General features: G+C 48.5%; 1 protein-coding gene across 8 annotated transcripts in view; it reads right to left on the bottom strand.

Annotated features, from left to right (window-relative positions):
- LOC125275914 (hereditary hemochromatosis protein homolog) overlaps positions 1-9,615 on the bottom strand; it is an 87,691-nt gene extending 78,076 nt beyond the window's left edge. For 2 of the 8 annotated variants that reach the window (XM_048203248.1, XM_048203246.1), the window contains exons 1-4: positions 9,404-9,589; positions 9,003-9,173; positions 6,225-6,335; positions 5,929-6,000 (exon numbers count right to left, since the gene is read on the bottom strand). In XM_048203248.1, the coding sequence (XP_048059205.1) occupies positions 5,929-6,000; positions 6,225-6,335; positions 9,003-9,173; positions 9,404-9,416 (367 nt within the window). In that variant the 5' untranslated portion in view covers positions 9,417-9,589. Of the gene's footprint in view, positions 1-5,928; positions 6,001-6,224; positions 6,336-9,002; positions 9,244-9,403 lie in introns of all 8 variants that reach the window. The other 6 variants (XR_007186534.1, XM_048203250.1, XM_048203249.1 and 3 more) reach the window with 6 other exon arrangements.
- Positions 9,616-20,840: the final 11,225 nt, after the last annotated feature.

Raw genomic sequence — 20,840 nt, forward strand, 5'->3', positions numbered from 1 at the left:
CTCCAGAGCCCGCTCCAGCCAGTGAGTCCACTCCAGAGCCCGCTCCAGCCAGTTTCCAGTCCCTCCAGAGCCCGCTCCAGCCAGTGAGTCCACTCCAGAGCCCGCTCCAGCCAGTGAGTCCACTCCAGAGCCCGCTCCAGCCAGTGAGTCCACTCCAGAGCCCGCTCCAGCCAGTGAGTCCACTCCAGAGCCCGCTCCAGCCAGTGAGTCACTACAGCCCCTCATGTCTCTGTGTATATAAACCCTGTGTTTCCTCCAGCCAGTGAGTCCTAGCTCCAGCCATGAGTGTCCAGCCAGTGAGTCCGCTCCAGCCAGTGAGTCCGCTCCAGCCAGTGAGTCCGCTCCAGCCAGTGAGTCCGCTCCAGCCAGTGAGCCCGCTCCAGCCAGTGAGTCCGCTCCAGTACGGCATGCTCTCCCTATCAGTCCGGTGATAGCCAAGAGGCTGTCCTCACGTTCTATGTTTTGGCGGTCTTGCGTGCCTGGAGGATGCTCTCAGAACAGCCTCAGCCTGAGCCCGCTGCCGTCCCAGAGCAGCCCCAGCCTGAGCACGCTGCCGTCCCAGAGCAGCCCCAGTCTGAGCACGCTGCCGTCCCAGAGCAGCCCCAGTCTGAGCCAGCTGCCGTCCCAGAGCAGCCCCAGTCTGAGCCCGCTGCCGTCCCAGAGCAGCCCCAGTCTGAGCCCGCTGCCGTCCAGAGCAGCCCCAGTCTGAGCCCGCTGCCGTCCCAGAGCAGCCCCAGTCTGAGCACCAGCTGCCGTCCCAGAGCAGCCCCAGTCTGAGCCCGCTGCCTGAGCCCGCTGCCGTCCCAGAGCAGCCCCAGTCTGAGCACGCTGCCGTCCCAGAGCAGCCCCAGTCTGAGCACGCTGCCGTCCCAGAGCAGCCCACAATGCCGTCGAGCACTCAGCACGCTGCCGTCCCAGAGCAGCCCCAGTCTGAGCACGCTGCCGTCCAAGAGCAGCCCCAGCCTGAGCCAGCTGTCGTCCCAGAGCAGCCCCAGCCTGAGCACACTGCCGTCCAAGAGCAGCCCCAGCCTGAGCCAGCTGCCGTCCCAGAGCAGCCCCAGTCTGAACACGTTGCCGTCCCTGAGCAGTTCCAGTCTGAGCCCGCTGCTGTCCCTGAGTCCTCCGCTCTCCCTGATACGGCCACGGAGACCGTTACCGAGCTGCCCGCTCTCCCTGATATGGCCATGAAGCACCCTTGGCCTACTGCCTGCCGCCGTCCAAGCCTTCTGCCCTGCCGCCGCCGCCCAGGCTTTCTGCCCTGCCGCCACTGCCCAGGCCGTCTGAACCGTTGGAACCAGCCTGGTCAGTTCCTCCGGCACCACCCTGGCAATCAGCCAGGATTCCAGACCCGCTGGAACCAGCCTGGTCAGTTCCTCCAGCGCCACCCTGGCAATCAGCCAGGACTCCAGAACCACTGGAACCAGCCTGGTCAGTTCCTCCAGCACCGCCCTGGCTATCAGTTGGGCACCCTGGATCTGGCCCACCATCCCTCCCCCTGATCCTCCTCCTGTCCACCTCCCTCCTGAGTTTGTGTTTTTCGTTTTTGTTTTGTCTGGTGGAGCGTCTGGTAGCCGCTCCTTTGAGGGGGGGTAATGTCACGACCGTCAGTGAGAGTGCCCGAATTAGCCACTTGAGGGCACTCCATCCTGGACTGTTTTCACCCCATTGACTACACTACCCATAACGCACTGCCGGACTCATTATCCATTTATCACTTCATTACACCCAGCTGTCATGTATTTTGTAATCAGTGTCTGTCCATTTAATCTCAGTTGTTTCTGTCCTCAGTTGTGGTTTGTTGTATTTGTTACGTGCACCGTTTGTTTCTCTGGCCTTTTGTTTTGTGGACTGTTTCTGTGATTTTGACCCTTGCCTGTTCCTTGGATTACGTGTTTGGAGTTCCCTTTAATAAACATCACTGCACTTGGATCTTACCATCTTGTTCTTGTGTGCACCGTGACAAAACTCAGTTCAAGTAGTAGTCTGATTTATAGTGAAGATACTAAAAATAAGTATAGTATAAGATACCTAATATAAAGTGTGACCTCTAATCTGATGTTAGTATTAATGTCTGTTTTGTGTGGTGAATTATTTGCTAAAATCAGGAAAATGTATCACAAACCGAACACCTGAAGACACTTAAAGGGCATATTGCAGGTTAGAGCTTCAGTGATTCAATGTATAGAAAAATAGTGTAGGAATTAGATTTTCTTTAAAATACACGTATACATTTGCTAATTAGGCTTATGGAGTCATTTTTTGTGAGAACATTTTACTTCTGCATCTGAAAAATTCCAAATCAGAAGTGACGTAATGGGAGGGAGTGCGATCAATATAAACAATAGGAAAACAATGGATCGCAGTGACAGGACGCTGAGGAAATTGTAAATGTTTATTCATACTTGTATAACAGACCACAGCCATACAATTAGCCTGCTATGTGGTCAAGAGAGCAGCGACAGGCCAGAATTAGACAACAGCGGTCAAAAGAGACAAACTGAGCTGTTGTGCGAGGAGAACCAGTGGAGAACAGGGCAGAGCTCGTAGATACAGTGGGTATGGAAAGTATTCAGACCCCCTTAAATTTTTCACTCTTTGTTATATTGCAGCCATTTGCTAAAATCATTTAAGTTCATTTTTTTCCTCATTAATGTACAAACAGCACCCCATATTGACAGAAAAATATAGAATTGTTGACATTTTTGCAGATTTATTAAAAAAGAAAAACTGAAATATCACATGGTCCTAAGTATTCAGACCTTTTGCTGTGACATTCATATATTTAACTCAGGTGCTGTCCATTTCTTCTGATCATCCTTAAGATGGTTCTACACCCTCATTTGAGTCCAGCTGTGTTTGATTATACTGATTGGACTTGATTAGGAAAGCCACACACCTGTCTATATAAGACCTTACAGCTCACAGTGCATGTCAGAGCAAATGAGAATCATGAGGTCAAAGGAACTGCCTGAAGAGCTCAGAGACAGAATTGTGGCAAGGCACAGATCTGGCCATGGTTACAAAAAAAATTCTGCTGCACTTAAGGTTCCTAAGAGCACAGTGGCCTCCATAATCCTTAAATGGAAGACGTTTGGGATGACCAGAACCCTTCCTAGAGCTGGCCATCCGGCCAAACTGAGCTATTGGGGGAGAAGAGCCTTGGTGAGAGAGGTAAAGAAGAACCCAAAGATCACTGTGGCTGAGCTCCAGAGATGCAGTCGGGAGATGGGAGAAAGTTGTAGAAAGTCAACCATCACTGCAGCCTTCCACCAGTCGGGGCTTTATGGCAGAGTGGCCCGACGGAAGCCTCTCCTCAGTGCAAGACACATGAAAGCCCACCTGAAGGACTCCAAGATGGTGAGAAATAAGATTCTCTGGTCTGATGAGACCAAGATAGAACTTTTTGGCCTTAATTCTAAGCGGTATGTGTGGAGAAAACCAGGCACTGCTCATCACCTGTCCAATACAGTCCCAACAGTGAAGCATGGTGGTGGCAGCATCATGCTGTGGGGGTGTTTTTCAGCTGCAGGGACAGGACGACTGGTTGCAATCAAGGGAAAGATGAATGCGGCCATGTACAGGGATATCCTGGATGAAAACCTTCTCCAGAGTGCTCAGGACCTCAGACTGGGCCGAAGGTTTACCTTCCAACAAGACAATGACCCTAAGCACAGAGCTAAAATAACGAAGGAGTGGCTTCACAACAACTCCGTGACTGTTCTTGAATGGCCCAGCCAGAGCCCTGACTTAAAACCAATTGAGCATCTCTGGAGAGACCTAAAAATGGCTGTCCATCAACGTTTACCATCCAACCTGACAGAACTGGAGAGGAACTGCAAGGAGGAATGGCAGAGGATCCCCAAATCCAGGTGTGAAAAACTTGTTGCATCTTTCCCAAAAAGACTCATGGCTGTATTAGATCAAAAGGGTGCTTCTACTAAATACTGAGCAAAGGGTCTGAATACTTAGGACCATGTGATATTTCAGTTTTTCTTTTTGAATAAATCTGCAAAAATGTCAACAATTCTGTGTTTTTCTGTCAATATGGGGTGCTGTGTGTACATTAATGAGGGAAAAAAATGAACTTAAATGATTTTACCAAATGGCTGCAATATAACAAAGACTGAAAAATTTAAGGGGGTCTGAATACTTTCCGTACCCACTGTATATACACGTTAGTTAACTACTGTGCTCAGATCACAATATTGTACAGATTATTATCATGAATCAGGCAACAGCAAAGCTGGTATTGGTCATCTGGAGTAACATTATTGATTACTAATAACAGAAACAAATCAGGCGTATGTCACACTCGTTAATATACGTCCACACTAACGTTACGTGATATAGCGGTTTCTCATCACGACTGATTTGGTAGTATGCAAATGTAAAAAACAAAACAAACAAAAACAAACAAATAAACAAAAAAAAACAACAAGACTGCACAATTGACCCTTCGTCACGCCACACGCAGTGAAAAATACATCGCGGAGCAAAGAGGATACTGAGAACACGTCGACAGACAAGACAGAGCAGGATACTTATGATATTAAACAAAGACCCCGCTTTCAAACTGTGTCCTTTTTTTAAGAAATTCAAACAATAAAAACCGTTTTGTGGCTCTTTGATGTGTCGTGACCATGGTCGTGACAGATTGCTGTAGCGCCTCGGCTCAAGAGGCTCGTAAACCGATCATATCTTCCTACTGGTCCATTTATAGCATCAAATAAACATGAATGAACATGAGAATGAATGTTGTTTCAAATGCAGAAAGACGTCAATATTCACAGTTTTTCAAGTTTTAACTCCACCGAGGTTAATCATCTAACTCCTGACTGCTTTGTCGGACAAAATGGCGGATTCTGCGTTCTGATTGGTTGGATCGCTTGTCAATCAAACTCCCGGCAAAGGGTCAATTCACGTTTTCATCGAGCTGCATCTCTGACGGATCCGTGATCGTGTCTCCCGCCGGTGGACGAACGTAGTGTTACTGTATGTGATTCATGTTATCCTTTATTCATTAATTCTGTATTATGAGTTTATTCCACGCCCATTCACTGATAGTGTGAAGATGTATATGACGTCATGATTATAGTTGTGTGAACTTGAATGTATAGGCTATACGTTCAATAATTTACAGTAGTATTACAATGTTGAACTCCATCATATCGCCGGGATGATAATCCTCCAGTCTAAAGTGAACGCGTTTATCGAAGCAGATGCAGAAGTGAAATCCCGTCTCTTCACCTGCACAAAACACACCCCGGCATGGAAGATAGCGAGATAGCACCGTCCTTTTTATTATTATTAAACCTCTGGACTCATTGTCCTGACAGGCTGGAGTTTGTGCAGCCTCCACAAACACAATAATTTACCATGTCGAGATAAATAGAATACAAAAATGACCGAAAACACACTTATTCACGACCGCTGTCAGTGAATACCAATCTACTCTGCACTGAGTCAACACAGAGCTCGGCGAACGACTCCCTCTCGTGACGTAAAATGACGTGACGCTGGAAAAAAAAGTGTTTTTTACAGAGACCGTCACTTTATCTACTAAATTCATGCCCTTATGTCCTGCTAAACATTTTTAAATCCTGCAGTACCTTTTTATATGGTATTTTCGTACACGGTTATATATTCATCTGGAAAAATTTTTTTAACTTGCAATATGCACTAAAGACACTTCTGTTGAACACCAGTGTTTGAATTTAAAGACATTTTTGATTATTCTTGTACAATTTGTTATTCTTTTCGGGGTTCGGGCTTTGTGTGAAAGTATAAAAGGGAATGAATGATCACATACACTATAATCTTATCAAGCACTTTAAATCAAATGTATTCTAATGTTTACTGCAGTGGCTAAACAGCAAGTGGAACATACATTATCAGCACAGAATACTTATATAGGTTACATGGACTCACCTGTAGGTGTTTGGGGGACTGTAGGTTCATTAACTGGTTTTCTTAGACACATTGATGTTATACTTGACAAGTCTAAAAGACAGAGAGGAATGTTTAATGACACAGGCCTGTTCTCTGATTCACATCATGACTGAATGTATGTCTGACGCTTATAGGTCAAACTCACACCTTGACAGACTTCACACTCAAGACAACTGTCATAACTGAAGCTTCCAGTTATATTCTGCTTTTTATAAATATTAAGTCATTCTGTCTTTCTATTCATCATATAAAGGACTTACAGGAATAATACTCACTTCTACGTTTAACACATTTTCTCAGCAGATAATAAACAAGAATGATGATGGCAAGAACAACTAAAGCAACTATAAATCCAATGAGCAGCGGCAGGAGGACATTCACTTTATCTGTCACAGAAAAACAAAAATACATCACTCATCAACATTTATTTCGGTTATAATGGAGCAAAATCAAATGCAATATTAATTAAAGCTGCAAGCAATGATGAAAGAGCCCTCGTACCCGTGCCACCGCCACCTGGTGGCTTTAGGAAAACAGAGCACGGTGGGCAATATGTATTGAAGTTTATAAATATAGGAGGACTACATCAGTCATTTGTATTTGCCACACTTCCTGCTACCAGCTGGAGGCGCTATAACTACATTTTGGCATGTAGATGTCTTTAGACCAGGGGCCTGTACCACCCTGACGGCAACATAGTGTCAGCCCAGATCTGGCCCACATCTGATCCGCATGTAATCCACATGTACCAGATGTGGGCCGGATCTGGGCCACACTATGTTGCTGTCAGGGCATGATGGTAGTTAAACAAACTCAGGGTTATAGGATTAGTTTTCAAGTTGACAAAACCAAACCACTCCAATCTGGCTTTGTTGATACCATGATGCTGATCATCAACTTTCTCTGTCGACTTAGGCTTTGATCCTGAGTTTGTGGAGCGCGTGCACATGAATCCGTGACATCAGTGGTGAACAGCCAATCACATGCCTTGCAACAGAGAGAAACTATGATTCACTTCTCGCGAGAGCGCCAGCGCCATTCAAAACTCTTTTGAGGTTAAGAGATTGAAGAAAATTAAGAATTTAAACACAATTACACTAAAGAAAATACTTGTCCATGAAAGAGGACAAATAAAAGGAATTGCTCTGTCAGTGCAAGTATAGTTTATAATTTATAGCGATAAAGACTCAAACATGTAAGGTCACATGTAGTCATTTTTAAAGTTTATTTACAGCTTATTTATATTACACATGATCTGTATATATTAATAGATGCTAGATGCTTAACAATAACTGTTAAACTAATCTGTAATGGATTAATAGTAATATAGATCATATAGTATTTTTATAAATCATATATAAATTATAAAATAATTGTAATTACCATTAAAGCCAGACAATTTCATTGTTGAATATATTTATAGTGACCTTTAATTTGGAGGAAAAGAAACTGGGGGAGTGACTTTATTGCGTTGGATGTGTCAGTGTCACTTTGCTCACATCTGATTGGTCCAATTTCTGTTGGAGCAGGTTAGCTGTGGAGTGTAAGTTACTATGGCGATAATCACCGCTAAATGCCAAGTCACTGTCATTTTACCTAAAACCCAGGATTGGAGTAAATTAATCTGAAACTTACCTAGCCAGCTAATCCGTCTTCATGGTACAGGCCCCCGGGCACTTACTCAAACATATGAAGATGATTGGACATTGTATGTTTGAGTTACAAAGTTCCTGTTTTGTGGCGTTAAAGGATTACTTAACTTTCAAAAGAAAATTAGCCAATATTTATATATGACTCTCTTCTCTCTGATGAACACAGTCGGAGAAATATTAATAAATTTTTCAGGCCGCCACAGACACGCCGTTTAACAAAAACTCAAGATCTTTGCAATTTTACCTCGCAAAAGCCTTTAGATTACACTGACCAAATATGATGTTGATCCGATTAAAGCTCAAGGATGAGTTCGTCAAAGTACAACATCTGGAAATGGCAAAAAATGCACAAATTTTGCAGAGAAAATTAAAAATATCTCACTTCCTGTTGGGTTTTCAGATTTTGCTCCCAGGGACTTTTTTTGTAGGTATTGCATTGTTAGATGTGTCTACCCAATTTCATACTTGCTCGAATGGCGCTTAATTTAAATTTTGTAGGTGGCGCTATCGAGCCATTTTGCCACACCTATACTTGGGGCCTTATTCTGAAACCAGTATCAGATTCTGACGCGTGTGAGTTTTCGAACATGTTTAGGCCCTCAAAAGTGTGAATCATTTCGGTAGTGATGGCCGATTTCGAAACACTGCTTCATGAATCTCCGAAGCTTCATGAATCTTTTGTTTCGAATCAGTGATTCGGAGCGTGTATCAAACTGCTAAAGTCACGTGATTTTAGTAAACGTCATCACTGTTTCGAAACAGTTTGAAATTTCAATGGTTCACCGATAGAGGGCGATGATAAAGTGAGCCCATGAATCATGCAGATTCACTGAGAACTACTGAACAAGTGTCTAGGGCTTTACCCTATGGTTTTACCTGATCTCCGATCAGTTTTATACATTTATAGATGTTTTAATTATACATTAGAATAATTAAAATTAATAATGGTAGTTATTAGTCTCTTATTGGCCTGTTTAGCTTGAGCCATGGAACAAAGAAACAAGCCTTTAAAATTGATAAAAGAACACATATTATACAGACACTTTATATTTAATCTTATTAGATGATTAGTTATTCCATTTGATTGATTTTACTTTCAATAAAACTTTTGCAATACATTTGTTAAAGGGTATTTTTAATGCATGTTTGGCCTGTGTTTTTGTTACATTTCCACTATTCTGACCATTAGGGGTCACCGTGGAGACGGGTGTCAGATTGTTTCGAAGCCTCGAATCATTACGGCACATTTGATTCAACTGTTTCAGTGTTTCACGAAGCCTCGATCTGCCCATCACTACATTTCGGAGAAGAAGAATAACTGACAGCAATAGAGTCCTCACACAGCATCGGTGCTCGGGCACTTATAATGAACTGATTTATGAAAGATAAACTCTGACCTACCCGTCCTATCATCATGGTTTCCCCCGATGGTGATGGGTGGTTTAGGCGTGTTACTATAATGTGGACGCAATGGTCTTCCAGACTCCGTGTTCGAGTCTGAGATCAGCTGCTCATCAGGTAACGGCGTCTGATTGTGTCTGATCTCCATCTGCACATGTTTAGGGTAGAAGCCTGTGGCCAAACACACCAGCAGCTGCTTGACTGATGATCCAGACGCTTTAGTAATTAATTAGCCTATAGCCTATATAACAAACAGCTAGCCTTATTATGTGAAGATCATAACACATTCAAGAGCTCTGAGAGAATGCTGTAAAGTTTGGATATAGCATAATCCACTACAACTACAGGTGAATGCAAAGTTTCATGTAGTTAAAATAACGGAGACATTGAAGATTTCTTACCATTTTTTTTCATATTTTCCTGCGAAATAGTGTGAATCAGCAAAATAGCGGAAATCGTTGACTTTGAGGAACAAATACTCGTGTTTCGGGTTGAATGTGATACAGCAGGACATCCGCATACCTGTGCATGTAACTTTACCCGTGCATATTCAAATTTCCATTTGAACTACAGAGACTTGTAACCCAGTTAAACTGGAGTGTGTGTCTTCTGTTTTCACAAAGAATGAAGGACAAGGATCTTAAAGGCTAGGCTACCTTAATATATTTCTCTTAAAAAAAAAATGTAAATAGCTTACATTTTCAGAAACTGGTGACTTTAAATCACATTCAATGCACAAGACTTGTATTTGAGTGGACAAAACACCATAGAAAACCTGTTTAACACGAAAAATGTTTACTAGCCTTCACTAGGCGTTTTAGTTGACTTCAAAACGTCAGACATGGACTTTAGCCTAACCCGCAAAGCTGAGTTAGGGAACAGGGAACATTCTTAAAACTAAACTAACGTTCTGGCAATGTTCATTAGTAATGTTAAAAGTTGTTTTTAATTATGTTCTCAAAACTTTAACACAAAAGTGATCTATTCATTCTAATATTCTAACATTCTATCTATTCTAACAAACATGATCTATTCACCCTCCAATGTTAGACATCCTTCTAACGTTTGTAAATGTTACTTGTTTCATAACGTTCAGAAAACATAAAAAATGGAATTTTGAACATTCAGAGGACATTCATAAATACAGAACGCTTTCAGAACGCAATTTCTGAAATATGGCTCCATTTCTCAAAATTCTACACATAAAACATGCACACAATGTAAAACATCACACATATCTTTCAAAAGAAACACTTAATTCAAAACTATTTTAAGTATTCTAAAAATGATGTTTTTGTGTAGTAACTTAAAAATGTAAAACACTACTCTCTATTGCTTGTTCAGAGTGCAGTAGTTTGTCACATGTACATGCACAAATACACTGTATATGTATGCACAACTGATAAACTACAGTTATTGAACTGAACTGAATCAACACTGAACTGACTTGAGCTGTAGAATGACAATATTGGCATGTTAGAGCTGCTTTACAGCAGAATTTGAATTTGTTACTATTGTGAAACATCTGTATCGTGTGAAGTGCTACAGAAATAAAGCTGATTTACAAAATGAAAAAAAATGCACGGGTTAAACATGTATTTGTTTCTCAAAACACTGAGTTTTGATTTCTAAGTGAAAACTTTCAATTAGAAAGTTTTGTTTTCTAAATGAAACAGCAGCTGTTAGTTTTGAGTGATGTATCTAATGTAGAGAACTGTGTTTAGCAGACTGTAATGGGAATGACAGCAAAACATTCTTACAAAATTTTTGTTAGCTGCAGGTTCAGGACTCTCAGACAAACAGATTCATGCTGCCCTCTGCTGGTTACAATCAGAACTGAATACAGAATCAAATACATCTGAATGGAACAAGGCAATGGACCATTTAGTTTGTGATTAATTCATAAACAAAACAAAAAAAGTTAATATATATATATATATATATATATATATATATATATATATTTATATAAAATGTTTAATTAAACTTTACTTTTTTTTATTCATTTAAAATTCTTAATTCATAATATGTAAGGATTATCCAATTTAATTTGATAGAATTCACTATTAATCGAAAAAAAGGTTTAATTTTTTTTTTGAGTGCATAAAATAGAAGAAACAAAGAACACAAACCTTGAGCTAATAGATTTACTGAGAATTTTCTTCACTTTTATCAGTCTTCTAATTTTACTCAACATTTCAAGAGTTTGTCATTTTGAGGGACATGAAAGGTCAGCTTGAATTTAATGATTTAATCTCAGTTTTATAATAAAGAAATTGGTCCAGAAGATGTTTCCAGCATTAGTCTTCTACATCAAAGGTACTAAACTAAACACAAACTCACTGAGACAGACAGTAAGAGCGTGACGTTAATTAAACGAGTCAAAATGACTCCTGTGAATAAGGCACAATAATGAGCCAAATGTACAATGTCTTTGTTTTTTCAGAAAACATAACTTTATTTTAGAGCTTTTTAGAGGCTGCAGGAAATGAAAAAGAACTTAGAGCACTAAGAGCAGTTCTTAAATTCTTAAACTCAATTTTGAGGTGTAATATAATGTATAGACTTAATGTAATGCAGTTCTTTTGAACATAAATCAACACAAACACAAATGACCTTTTGAAATCAATGATTTTTGAACTAGTGATTAATTAACACATTTCTAATTCAAACATACACAATGACTGCCATGAGTTTAAAAAACACTCCTGTAAATAAATGTAACATCATTTTGCTGGTTCATTGAGCATGTGTCCAAATGTCCATGATGTTGATCTGGTGTTTGACCTCCTGAAGCTCTTAGACGTAAAATCCTCACATTAATGGCCACGGGTTTATAATGAAACAAGCACAAATGACTGTGATGTTCAGGTTTCCATGTTCTTTTGGCATTGATGATGGAAGTAAAGCTCTAGATCTGATTCTTCAAAACAACCTGAACATCTTTAACTGGAGTCATCGCTCTTACCATTCTGGGTAACAGTGTTCTGATCAGTGTCTTCTCTCTCCATGGCTGGAAAAAAAAAATCACATCCAGTGTCTGTCTGACTAAAAATAAAAACCATTAAACCCACTGTAACTCACCAAAGTTAGGCAGAGAGATGATTTTGGAGCCCATTGCACCTAGAAAAGTCATTACAGACACGTTCAGTGAGTGAGATGAAGAATAAGAGATGAATTCAGATGTTCTGACCTCGAGCTGCTGCTGGAGTCGCTTCAGTGTCACAAAGACTTTGAGTGTCATGAACCTCCTCAGCTGACAGAGACAGAGAGAAACCATTAATGAAACACACCTGAACAACATCTGAAGAAGATTCTGTTTATACCATGCAGTGACTACAGAGTACCAAACACCATGTGTGTGTGTGTGTGTGTTCAGGACCTACTGTGAACCTCCTCTGTTCCTCTGATTTTATCATCCAAATCAGTGTTTAAAGCTGGAGAGTTCAGAATGAAATGATGAAATGAATCAAATGATGGTTATTAAACATCATGGACACAGTGAAGCTGTACAGTGACAGTAAACCAAACATTTTTAAATCAGAGGGTTTTAATTTATGGGCTTTTTAGCAATTCAGACTCAATTATTGTCTCCAACAGTTCTGGTTTCATCTGTGTTTTATGAAGCGCTGCAGAATCACATGAAATAATAAATAACATATTATATCATATCTTGCCACTTCAGTTTATGATCAGAGTGATCTCTGAAGATTAACTTTTGTACATAAAGTAATTTTGGTCTGTGTTGAGTGAAATTGTGAACGTACATTTTCATTTTCAAATAAGCTAAAAAAATGAACATGTCCGCACAAAAGTTGCTCATGGAAATAATAACAAATTAATAAATGTATTAATACATTTGAGAATTTTAACAATTCAGACTCACGTTCCAGCCACAGGCCTCGTAACACTTGAAACAATGAATATAAACAGTGTTGAATTACAGATCAAGAGCAAAACACCTTTGAAATGTACGAGACATAATGAAACTAAACACCCAAAAATAAAGATGAGTTTAAGGACATTTTTGTTATTTTTGTACTTAAAGTCATTTTGGTTTGTATGGACTGAAATAATGTTGTGAATATTGATTTAGTTTGTTTCTTATTGATATGTTGCTTTATATATGCTATATATATATTTTTATGTTGCAGTTAAATAAACTGAACAATTAGAGAAAGTAAATATATATTAGTGCAGGAAACTCACATCTTTCAATGTCACAACCTAAAAGAAAGAAAAGATCATGTCAGCACTCTGGATGAAAGTACAGAATGAATTATCAATGTGAGGTAGATGTAAAATACATTACAGAATCTTATATAGGATTATAAATGATAATGTCAATGGCAAAAGATTAAAAGCACAAATTCATGCACCTAATTTGTCAAAAAAAGTTATTTTATTCTGATTTGTACTTTTGAAGAGTTCGATTTACTCGCATCTATTGTTAGTTCCAGCAAATCACCTGAAATAATACATTTTAACAGTCAGTCTCTTCATCTGACTTCAGTTTATCATTATGAGATGTAAAGATTTATTCTTGACTCATAAACCGCTCATGCAAAATATGAAACATTATTGGCACAGAATATGATTCTGATAGTTCTGATTCTTTTTGAACACTAAAACAATTTTTTTATCTGACAAAAATCAAAACAGCACTGATATACCTGAATTTATCAAATAGTTTCCTAAAATATTCAAATTTTTATATACTGTACATGGACTCACCTGAAGGTGGACAATCTAATTCCAAGGCTAAAAGATACAGAGATGAAGGTTAATGACACAGTCCTGATCTCTGATTCACAACTTGACTGATTACATGAGAGTGTTGCAGAATGTAAGAGTATATTGTGTTTTGAACTTCTGATATTTCCAGTTATACAAAAAAAGTCGCTGTTTGGATTTTAATGGGCAAATACTAGAGAGTCTATGGATGGATCATTATTACAGTGATTATTATGTTTATATCATGTTTTATGTAGCAAAAATTGATGCACCTCTTGATGAAAATAAATGTTGTGATGTTATTTCCATCAGGAGGTGCATCAATTTTTGGTCAAGATCTTGTATTGACAATGCAAGAGTCAAGCACTCTGTAAAGTCTCCTCCAGCACATCCCAAAAACTTACACTGAGGTTAAGTTTAGGACTCAGAGGTGTCAGTGAGTCCACTCCAGAGCCAGCTCCAGCCAGTGAGTCCGCTCCAGCCAGTGAGTCCAGCTCCAGCCAGTGAGTCAGCTCCAGCCAGTGAGTCCGCTCCAGCCAGTGAGTCCGCTCCAGAGCCAGCTCCAGCCAGTGAGTCCGCTCCAGAGCCAGCTCCAGCCAGTGAGTCCGCTCCAGCCAGCCAGCTCCAGCCAGTGAGTCCGCTCCAGCCAGTGAGTCCAGCTCCAGCCAGTGAGTCCGCTCCAGCCAGTGAGTCCGCTCCAGCCAGTGAGTCCGCTCCAGCCAGTGAGTCCAGCTCCAGCCAGTGAGTCCGCTCCAGAGCCAGCTCCAGCCAGTGAGTCCGCTCCAGAGCCAGCTCCAGCCAGTGAGTCCGCTCCAGCCAGTGAGTCCAGCTCCAGCCAGTGAGTCCGCTCCAGAGCCAGCTCCAGCCAGTGAGTCCGCTCCAGAGCCAGCTCCAGCCAGTGAGTCCGCTCCAGAGCCAGCTCCAGCCAGTGAGTCCGCTGAGTCCGCTCCAGAGCCAGCTCCAGCCAGTGAGTCCGCTCCAGAGCCAGCTCCAGCCAGTGAGTCCGCTCCAGAGCCGCTCCAGCCAGTGAGTCCGCTCCAGAGCCAGCTCCAGCCAGTGAGTCCGCTCCAGCCAGCTCCAGCCAGTGAGTCCGCTCCAGAGCCAGCTCCAGCCAGTGAGTCCGCTCCAGAGTCCAGCTCCAGCCAGTGAGTCCGCTCCAGAGCCAGCTCCAGCCAGTGAGTCCGCTCCAGAGCCAGCTCCAGCCAGTGAGTCCGCTCCAGAGCCAGCTCCAGCCAGTGAGTCCGCTCCAGAGCCAGCTCCAGCCAGTGAGTCCGCTCCAGAGCCAGCTCCAGCCAGTGAGTCCGCTCCAGCCAGTGAGTCCGCTACAGCCAGTGAGTCCGCTCCAGAGCCAGCTCCAGCCAGTGAGTCCGCTCCAGCCAGTGAGTCCAGCTCCAGAGCCGCTCCAGCCAGTGAGTCCGCTCCAGCCAGTGAGTCCTCCAGCCAGCTCCAGCCAGTGAGTCCGCTCCAGAGCCAGCTCCAGCCAGTGAGTCCGCTCCAGCCAGTGAGTCCGCTCCAGAGCCAGCTCCAGCCAGTGAGTCCGCTCCAGAGCCAGCTCCAGCCAGTGAGTCCGCTCCAGAGCCAGTCCAGCCAGTGAGTCCGCTCCAGAGCCAGCTCCAGCCAGTGAGTCCGCTCCAGCCAGTGAGTCCGCTCCAGAGCCAGCTCCAGCCAGTGAGTCAGCTCCAGCCAGTGAGTCCGCTCCAGCCAGTGAGTCCGCTCCAGCCAGCTCCAGCCAGTGAGTCCGCTCCAGAGCCAGCTCCAGCCAGTGAGTCCGCTCCAGCCAGTGAGTCCGCTCCAGCCAGTCCAGCCAGTGAGTCCGCTCCAGAGCCAGCTCAGCCAGTGAGTCCAGCTCCAGCCAGTGAGTCCGCTCCAGAGCCAGCTCCAGCCAGTGAGTCCGCTCCAGAGCCAGCTCCAGCCAGTGAGTCCGCTCCAGAGCCAGCTCCAGCCAGTGAGTCCGCTCCAGAGCCAGCTCCAGCCAGTGAGTCCGCTCCAGAGCCAGCTCCAGCCAGTGAGTCCGCTCCAGAGCCAGCTCCAGCCAGTGAGTCCGCTCCAGAGCCAGCTCCAGCCAGTGAGTCCGCTCCAGAGCCAGCTCCAGCCAGTGAGTCCGCTCCAGAGCCAGCTCCAGCCAGTGAGTCCGCTCCAGAGCCAGCTCCAGCCAGTGAGTCCGCTCCAGAGCCAGCTCCAGCCAGTGAGTCCGCTCCAGAGCCAGCTCCAGCCAGTGAGTCCGCTCCAGAGCCAGCTCCAGCCAGTGAGTCCGCTCCAGAGCCAGCTCCAGCCAGTGAGTCCGCTCCAGCCAGTGAGTCCGCTCCAGAGCCAGCTCCAGCCAGTGAGTCCGCTCCAGAGCCAGCTCCAGCCAGTGAGTCCGCTCCAGAGCCAGCTCCAGCCAGTGAGTCCGCTCCAGCCAGTGAGTCCGCTCCAGAGCCAGCTCCAGCCAGTGAGTCCGCTCCAGAGCCAGCTCCAGCCAGTGAGTCAGCTCCAGCCAGTGAGTCCGCTACAGCCAGTGAGTCCGCTACAGAGCCAGCTCCAGCCAGTGAGTCCGCTCCAGCCAGCTCCAGCCAGTGAGTCCGCTCCAGAGCCGCTCCAGCCAGTGAGTCCGCTCCAGAGCCAGCTCCAGCCAGTGAGTCCGCTCCAGAGCCAGCTCCAGCCAGTGAGTCCGCTCCAGAGCCAGCTCCAGCCAGTGAGTCCGCTCCAGAGCCAGCTCCAGCCAGTGAGTCCGCTCCAGAGCCGCTCCAGCCAGTGAGTCCGCTCCAGAGCCAGCTCCAGCCAGTGAGTCCGCTCCAGAGCCAGCTCCAGCCAGTGAGTCCGCTCCAGAGCCAGCTCCAGCCAGTGAGTCCGCTCCAGAGCCAGCTCCAGCCAGTGAGTCCGCTCCAGCCAGTGAGTCCGCTCCAGCCAGTGAGTCCGCTACAGAGCCAGCTCCAGCCAGTGAGTCCGCTCCAGCCAGTGAGTCCGCTCCAGAGCCGCTCCAGCCAGTGAGTCCGCTCCAGCCAGTGAGTCCGCTCCAGAGCCAGCTCCAGCCAGTGAGTCCGCTCCAGAGCCAGCTCCAGCCAGTGAGTCCGCTCCAGCCAGTGAGTCCGCTCCAGAGCCAGCTCCAGCCAGTGAGTCCGCTCCAGAGCCAGCTCCAGCCAGTGAGTCCGCTCCAGAGCCAGCTCCAGCCAGTGAGTCCGCTCCAGAGCCAGCTCCAGCCAGTGAGTCCGCTCCAGAGCCAGCTCCAGCCAGTGAGTCCGCTCCAGAGCCAGCTCCAGCCAGTGAGTCCGCTCCAGAGCCAGCTCCAGCCAGTGAGTCCGCTCCAGAGCCAGCTCCAGCCAGTGAGTCCGCTCCAGAGCCAGCTCCAGCCAGTGAGTCCGCTCCAGCCAGTGAGTCCGCTCCAGAGCCAGCTCCAGCCAGTGAGTCCGCTCCAGAGCCAGCTCCAGCCAGTGAGTCCGCTCCAGAGCCAGCTCCAGCCAGTGAGTCCGCTCCAGAGCCAGCTCCAGCCAGTGAGTCCGCTCCAGAGCCAGCTCCAGCCAGTGAGTCCGCTCCAGAGCCGCTCCAGCCAGTGAGTCCGCTCCAGAGCCAGCTCCAGCCAGTGAGTCCGCTCCAGAGCCAGCTCCAGCCAGTGAGTCCGCTCCAGCCAGTGAGTCCACTCCAGAGCCAGCTCCAGCCAGTGAGTCCGCTCCAGAGCCAGCTCCAGCCAGTGAGTCCGCTCCAGAGCCGCTCCAGCCAGTGAGTCCGCTCCAGAGCCAGCTCCAGCCAGTGAGTCCGCTCCAGAGCCAGCTCCAGCCAGTGAGTCCGCTCCAGAGCCAGCTCCAGCCAGTGAGTCCGCTCCAGAGCCAGCTCCAGCCAGTGAGTCAGCTCCAGCCAGTGAGTCCGCTCCAGCCAGTCCAGCCAGTGAGTCCGCTCCAGCCAGTGAGTCCGCTACAGAGCCAGCTCCAGCCAGTGAGTCCGCTCCAGAGCCAGCTCCAGCCAGTGAGTCCGCTCCAGAGCCAGCTCCAGCCAGTGAGTCCGCTCCAGCCAGTGAGTCCGCTCCAGAGCCAGCTCCAGCCAGTGAGTCCGCTCCAGAGCCAGCTCCAGCCAGTGAGTCCGCTCCAGAGCCAGCTCCAGCCAGTGAGTCCGCTCCAGAGCCAGCTCCAGCCAGTGAGTCCGCTCCAGAGCCAGCTCCAGCCAGTGAGTCCGCTCCAGAGCCGCTCCAGCCAGTGAGTCCGCTCCAGCCAGTGAGTCCGCTCCAGAGCCAGCTCCAGCCAGTGAGTCCGCTCCAGAGCCAGCTCCAGCCAGTGAGTCCGCTCCAGAGCCAGCTCCAGCCAGTGAGTCCGCTCCAGAGCCAGCTCCAGCCAGTGAGTCCGCTCCAGCCAGTGAGTCCGCTCCAGAGCCAGCTCCAGCCAGTGAGTCCGCTCCAGAGCCAGCTCCAGCCAGTGAGTCCGCTCCAGAGCCAGCTCCAGCCAGTGAGTCCGCTCCAGAGCCAGCTCCAGCCAGTGAGTCCGCTCCAGAGCCAGCTCCAGCCAGTGAGTCCGCTCCAGTGAGTCCGCTCCAGCCAGTGAGTCCGCTCCAGAGCCAGCTCCAGCCAGTGAGTCCGCTCCAGCCAGTGAGTCCGCTCCAGAGCCGCTCCAGCCAGTGAGTCCGCTCCAGCCAGTGAGTCCGCTCCAGAGCCCGCTCCAGCCAGTGAGTCCGCTCCAGAGCCGCTCCAGCCAGTGAGTCCGCTCCAGCCAGTGAGTCCGCTCCAGAGCCAGCTCCAGCCAGTGAGTCCGCTCCAGAGCCAGCTCCAGCCAGTGAGTCCGCTCCAGAGCCGCTCCAGCCAGTGAGTCCGCTCCAGAGCCAGCTCCAGCCAGTGAGTCCGCTCCAGAGCCAGCTCCAGCCAGTGAGTCCGCTCCAGAGCCAGCTCCAGCCAGTGAGTCCGCTCCAGAGCCAGCTCCAGCCAGTGAGTCCGCTCCAGAGCCGCTCCAGCCAGTGAGTCCGCTCCAGAGCCAGCTCCAGCCAGTGAGTCCGCTCCAGAGCCAGCTCCAGCCAGTGAGTCCGCTCCAGCCAGTGAGTCCGCTCCAGAGCCAGCTCCAGCCAGTGAGTCCGCTCCAGAGCCAGCTCCAGCCAGTGAGTCCGCTCCAGAGCCAGCTCCAGCCAGTGAGTCCGCTCCAGAGCCAGCTCCAGCCAGTGAGTCCGCTCCAGAGCCGCTCCAGCCAGTGAGTCCGCTCCAGAGCCAGCTCCAGCCAGTGAGTCCGCTCCAGAGCCAGCTCCAGCCAGTGAGTCCGCTCCAGAGCCAGCTCCAGCCAGTGAGTCCGCTCCAGAGCCCGCTCCAGCCAGTGAGTCCGCTCCAGAGCCAGCTCCAGCCAGTGAGTCCGCTCCAGAGCCAGCTCCAGCCAGTGAGTCCGCTCCAGAGCCCGCTCCAGCCAGTGAGTCCGCTCCAGAGCCAGCTCCAGCCAGTGAGTCCGCTCCAGAGCCAGCTCCAGCCAGTGAGTCCGCTCCAGAGCCAGCTCCAGCCAGTGAGTCCGCTCCAGAGCCAGCTCCAGCCAGTGAGTCCGCTCCAGAGCCAGCTCCAGCCAGTGAGTCCGCTCCAGCCAGTGAGTCCGCTCCAGAGCCAGCTCCAGCCAGTGAGTCCGCTCCAGAGCCAGCTCCAGCCAGTGAGTCCGCTCCAGAGCCAGCTCCAGCCAGTGAGTCCGCTCCAGCCAGTGAGTCCGCTCCAGAGCCGCTCCAGCCAGTGAGTCCGCTCCAGAGCCAGTCCAGCCAGTGAGTCCAGCTCCAGCCAGTGAGTCCGCTCCAGAGCCAGCTCCAGCCAGTGAGTCCGCTCCAGAGCCAGCTCCAGCCAGTGAGTCCGCTCCAGAGCCAGCTCCAGCCAGTGAGTCCGCTCCAGCCAGTGAGTCCGCTCCAGCCAGTGAGTCCGCTCCAGAGCCAGCTCCAGCCAGTGAGTCCGCTCCAGCCAGTGAGTCCGCTCCAGAGCCGCTCCAGCCAGTGAGTCCGCTCCAGCCAGTGAGTCCGCTCCAGAGCCGCTCCAGCCAGTGAGTCCGCTCCAGAGCCAGCTCCAGCCAGTGAGTCCGCTCCAGCCAGTGAGTCCGCTCCAGAGCCAGCTCCAGCCAGTGAGTCCGCTCCAGAGCCAGCTCCAGCCAGTGAGTCCGCTCCAGAGCCAGCTCCAGCCAGTGAGTCCGCTCCAGAGCCCGCTCCAGCCAGTGAGTCCGCTCCAGAGCCAGCTCCAGCCAGTGAGTCCGCTCCAGAGCCAGCTCCAGCCAGTGAGTCCGCTCCAGAGCCAGCTCCAGCCAGTGAGTCCGCTCCAGAGCCAGCTCCAGCCAGTGAGTCCGCTCCAGAGCCAGCTCCAGCCAGTGAGTCCGCTCCAGAGCCAGCTCCAGCCAGTGAGTCCGCTCCAGAGCCAGCTCCAGCCAGTGAGTCCGCTCCAGCCAGTGAGTCCGCTCCAGAGCCAGCTCCAGCCAGTGAGTCCGCTCCAGAGCCAGCTCCAGCCAGTGAGTCCGCTCCAGAGCCAGCTCCAGCCAGTGAGTCCGCTCCAGAGCCAGCTCCAGCCAGTGAGTCCGCTCCAGAGCCAGCTCCAGCCAGTGAGTCCGCTCCAGAGCCAGCTCCAGCCAGTGAGTCCGCTCCAGAGCCAGCTCCAGCCAGTGAGTCCGCTCCAGAGCCAGCTCCAGCCAGTGAGTCCGCTCCAGAGCCAGCTCCAGCCAGTGAGTCCGCTCCAGCCAGTGAGTCCGCTCCAGCCAGTGAGTCCGCTACAGAGCCAGCTCCAGCCAGTGAGTCCGCTCCAGCCAGTGAGTCCGCTCCAGAGCCGCTCCAGCCAGTGAGTCCGCTCCAGCCAGTGAGTCCGCTCCAGAGCCGCTCCAGCCAGTGAGTCCGCTCCAGCCAGTGAGTCCACTCCAGAGCCCGCTCCAGCCAGTGAGTCCGCTCCAGCCAGTGAGTCCACTCCAGAGCCCGCTCCAGCCAGTGAGTCCACTCCAGAGCCCGCTCCAGCCAGTGAGTCCGCTCCAGCCAGTGAGTCCAGAGCCCGCTCCAGCCAGTGAGTCCACTCCAGAGCCCGCTCCAGCCAGTGAGTCCACTCCAGAGCCCGCTCCAGCCAGTGAGTCCACTCCAGAGCCCGCTCCAGTCCAGTGAGTCCACTCCAGAGCCCGCTCCAGCCAGTGAGTCCACTCCAGAGCCCGCTCCAGCCAGTGA

Source organism: Megalobrama amblycephala, linkage group LG9 (genome assembly GCF_018812025.1).
Source record: "Megalobrama amblycephala isolate DHTTF-2021 linkage group LG9, ASM1881202v1, whole genome shotgun sequence".
Taxonomy (NCBI): domain Eukaryota; kingdom Metazoa; phylum Chordata; class Actinopteri; order Cypriniformes; family Xenocyprididae; genus Megalobrama; species Megalobrama amblycephala.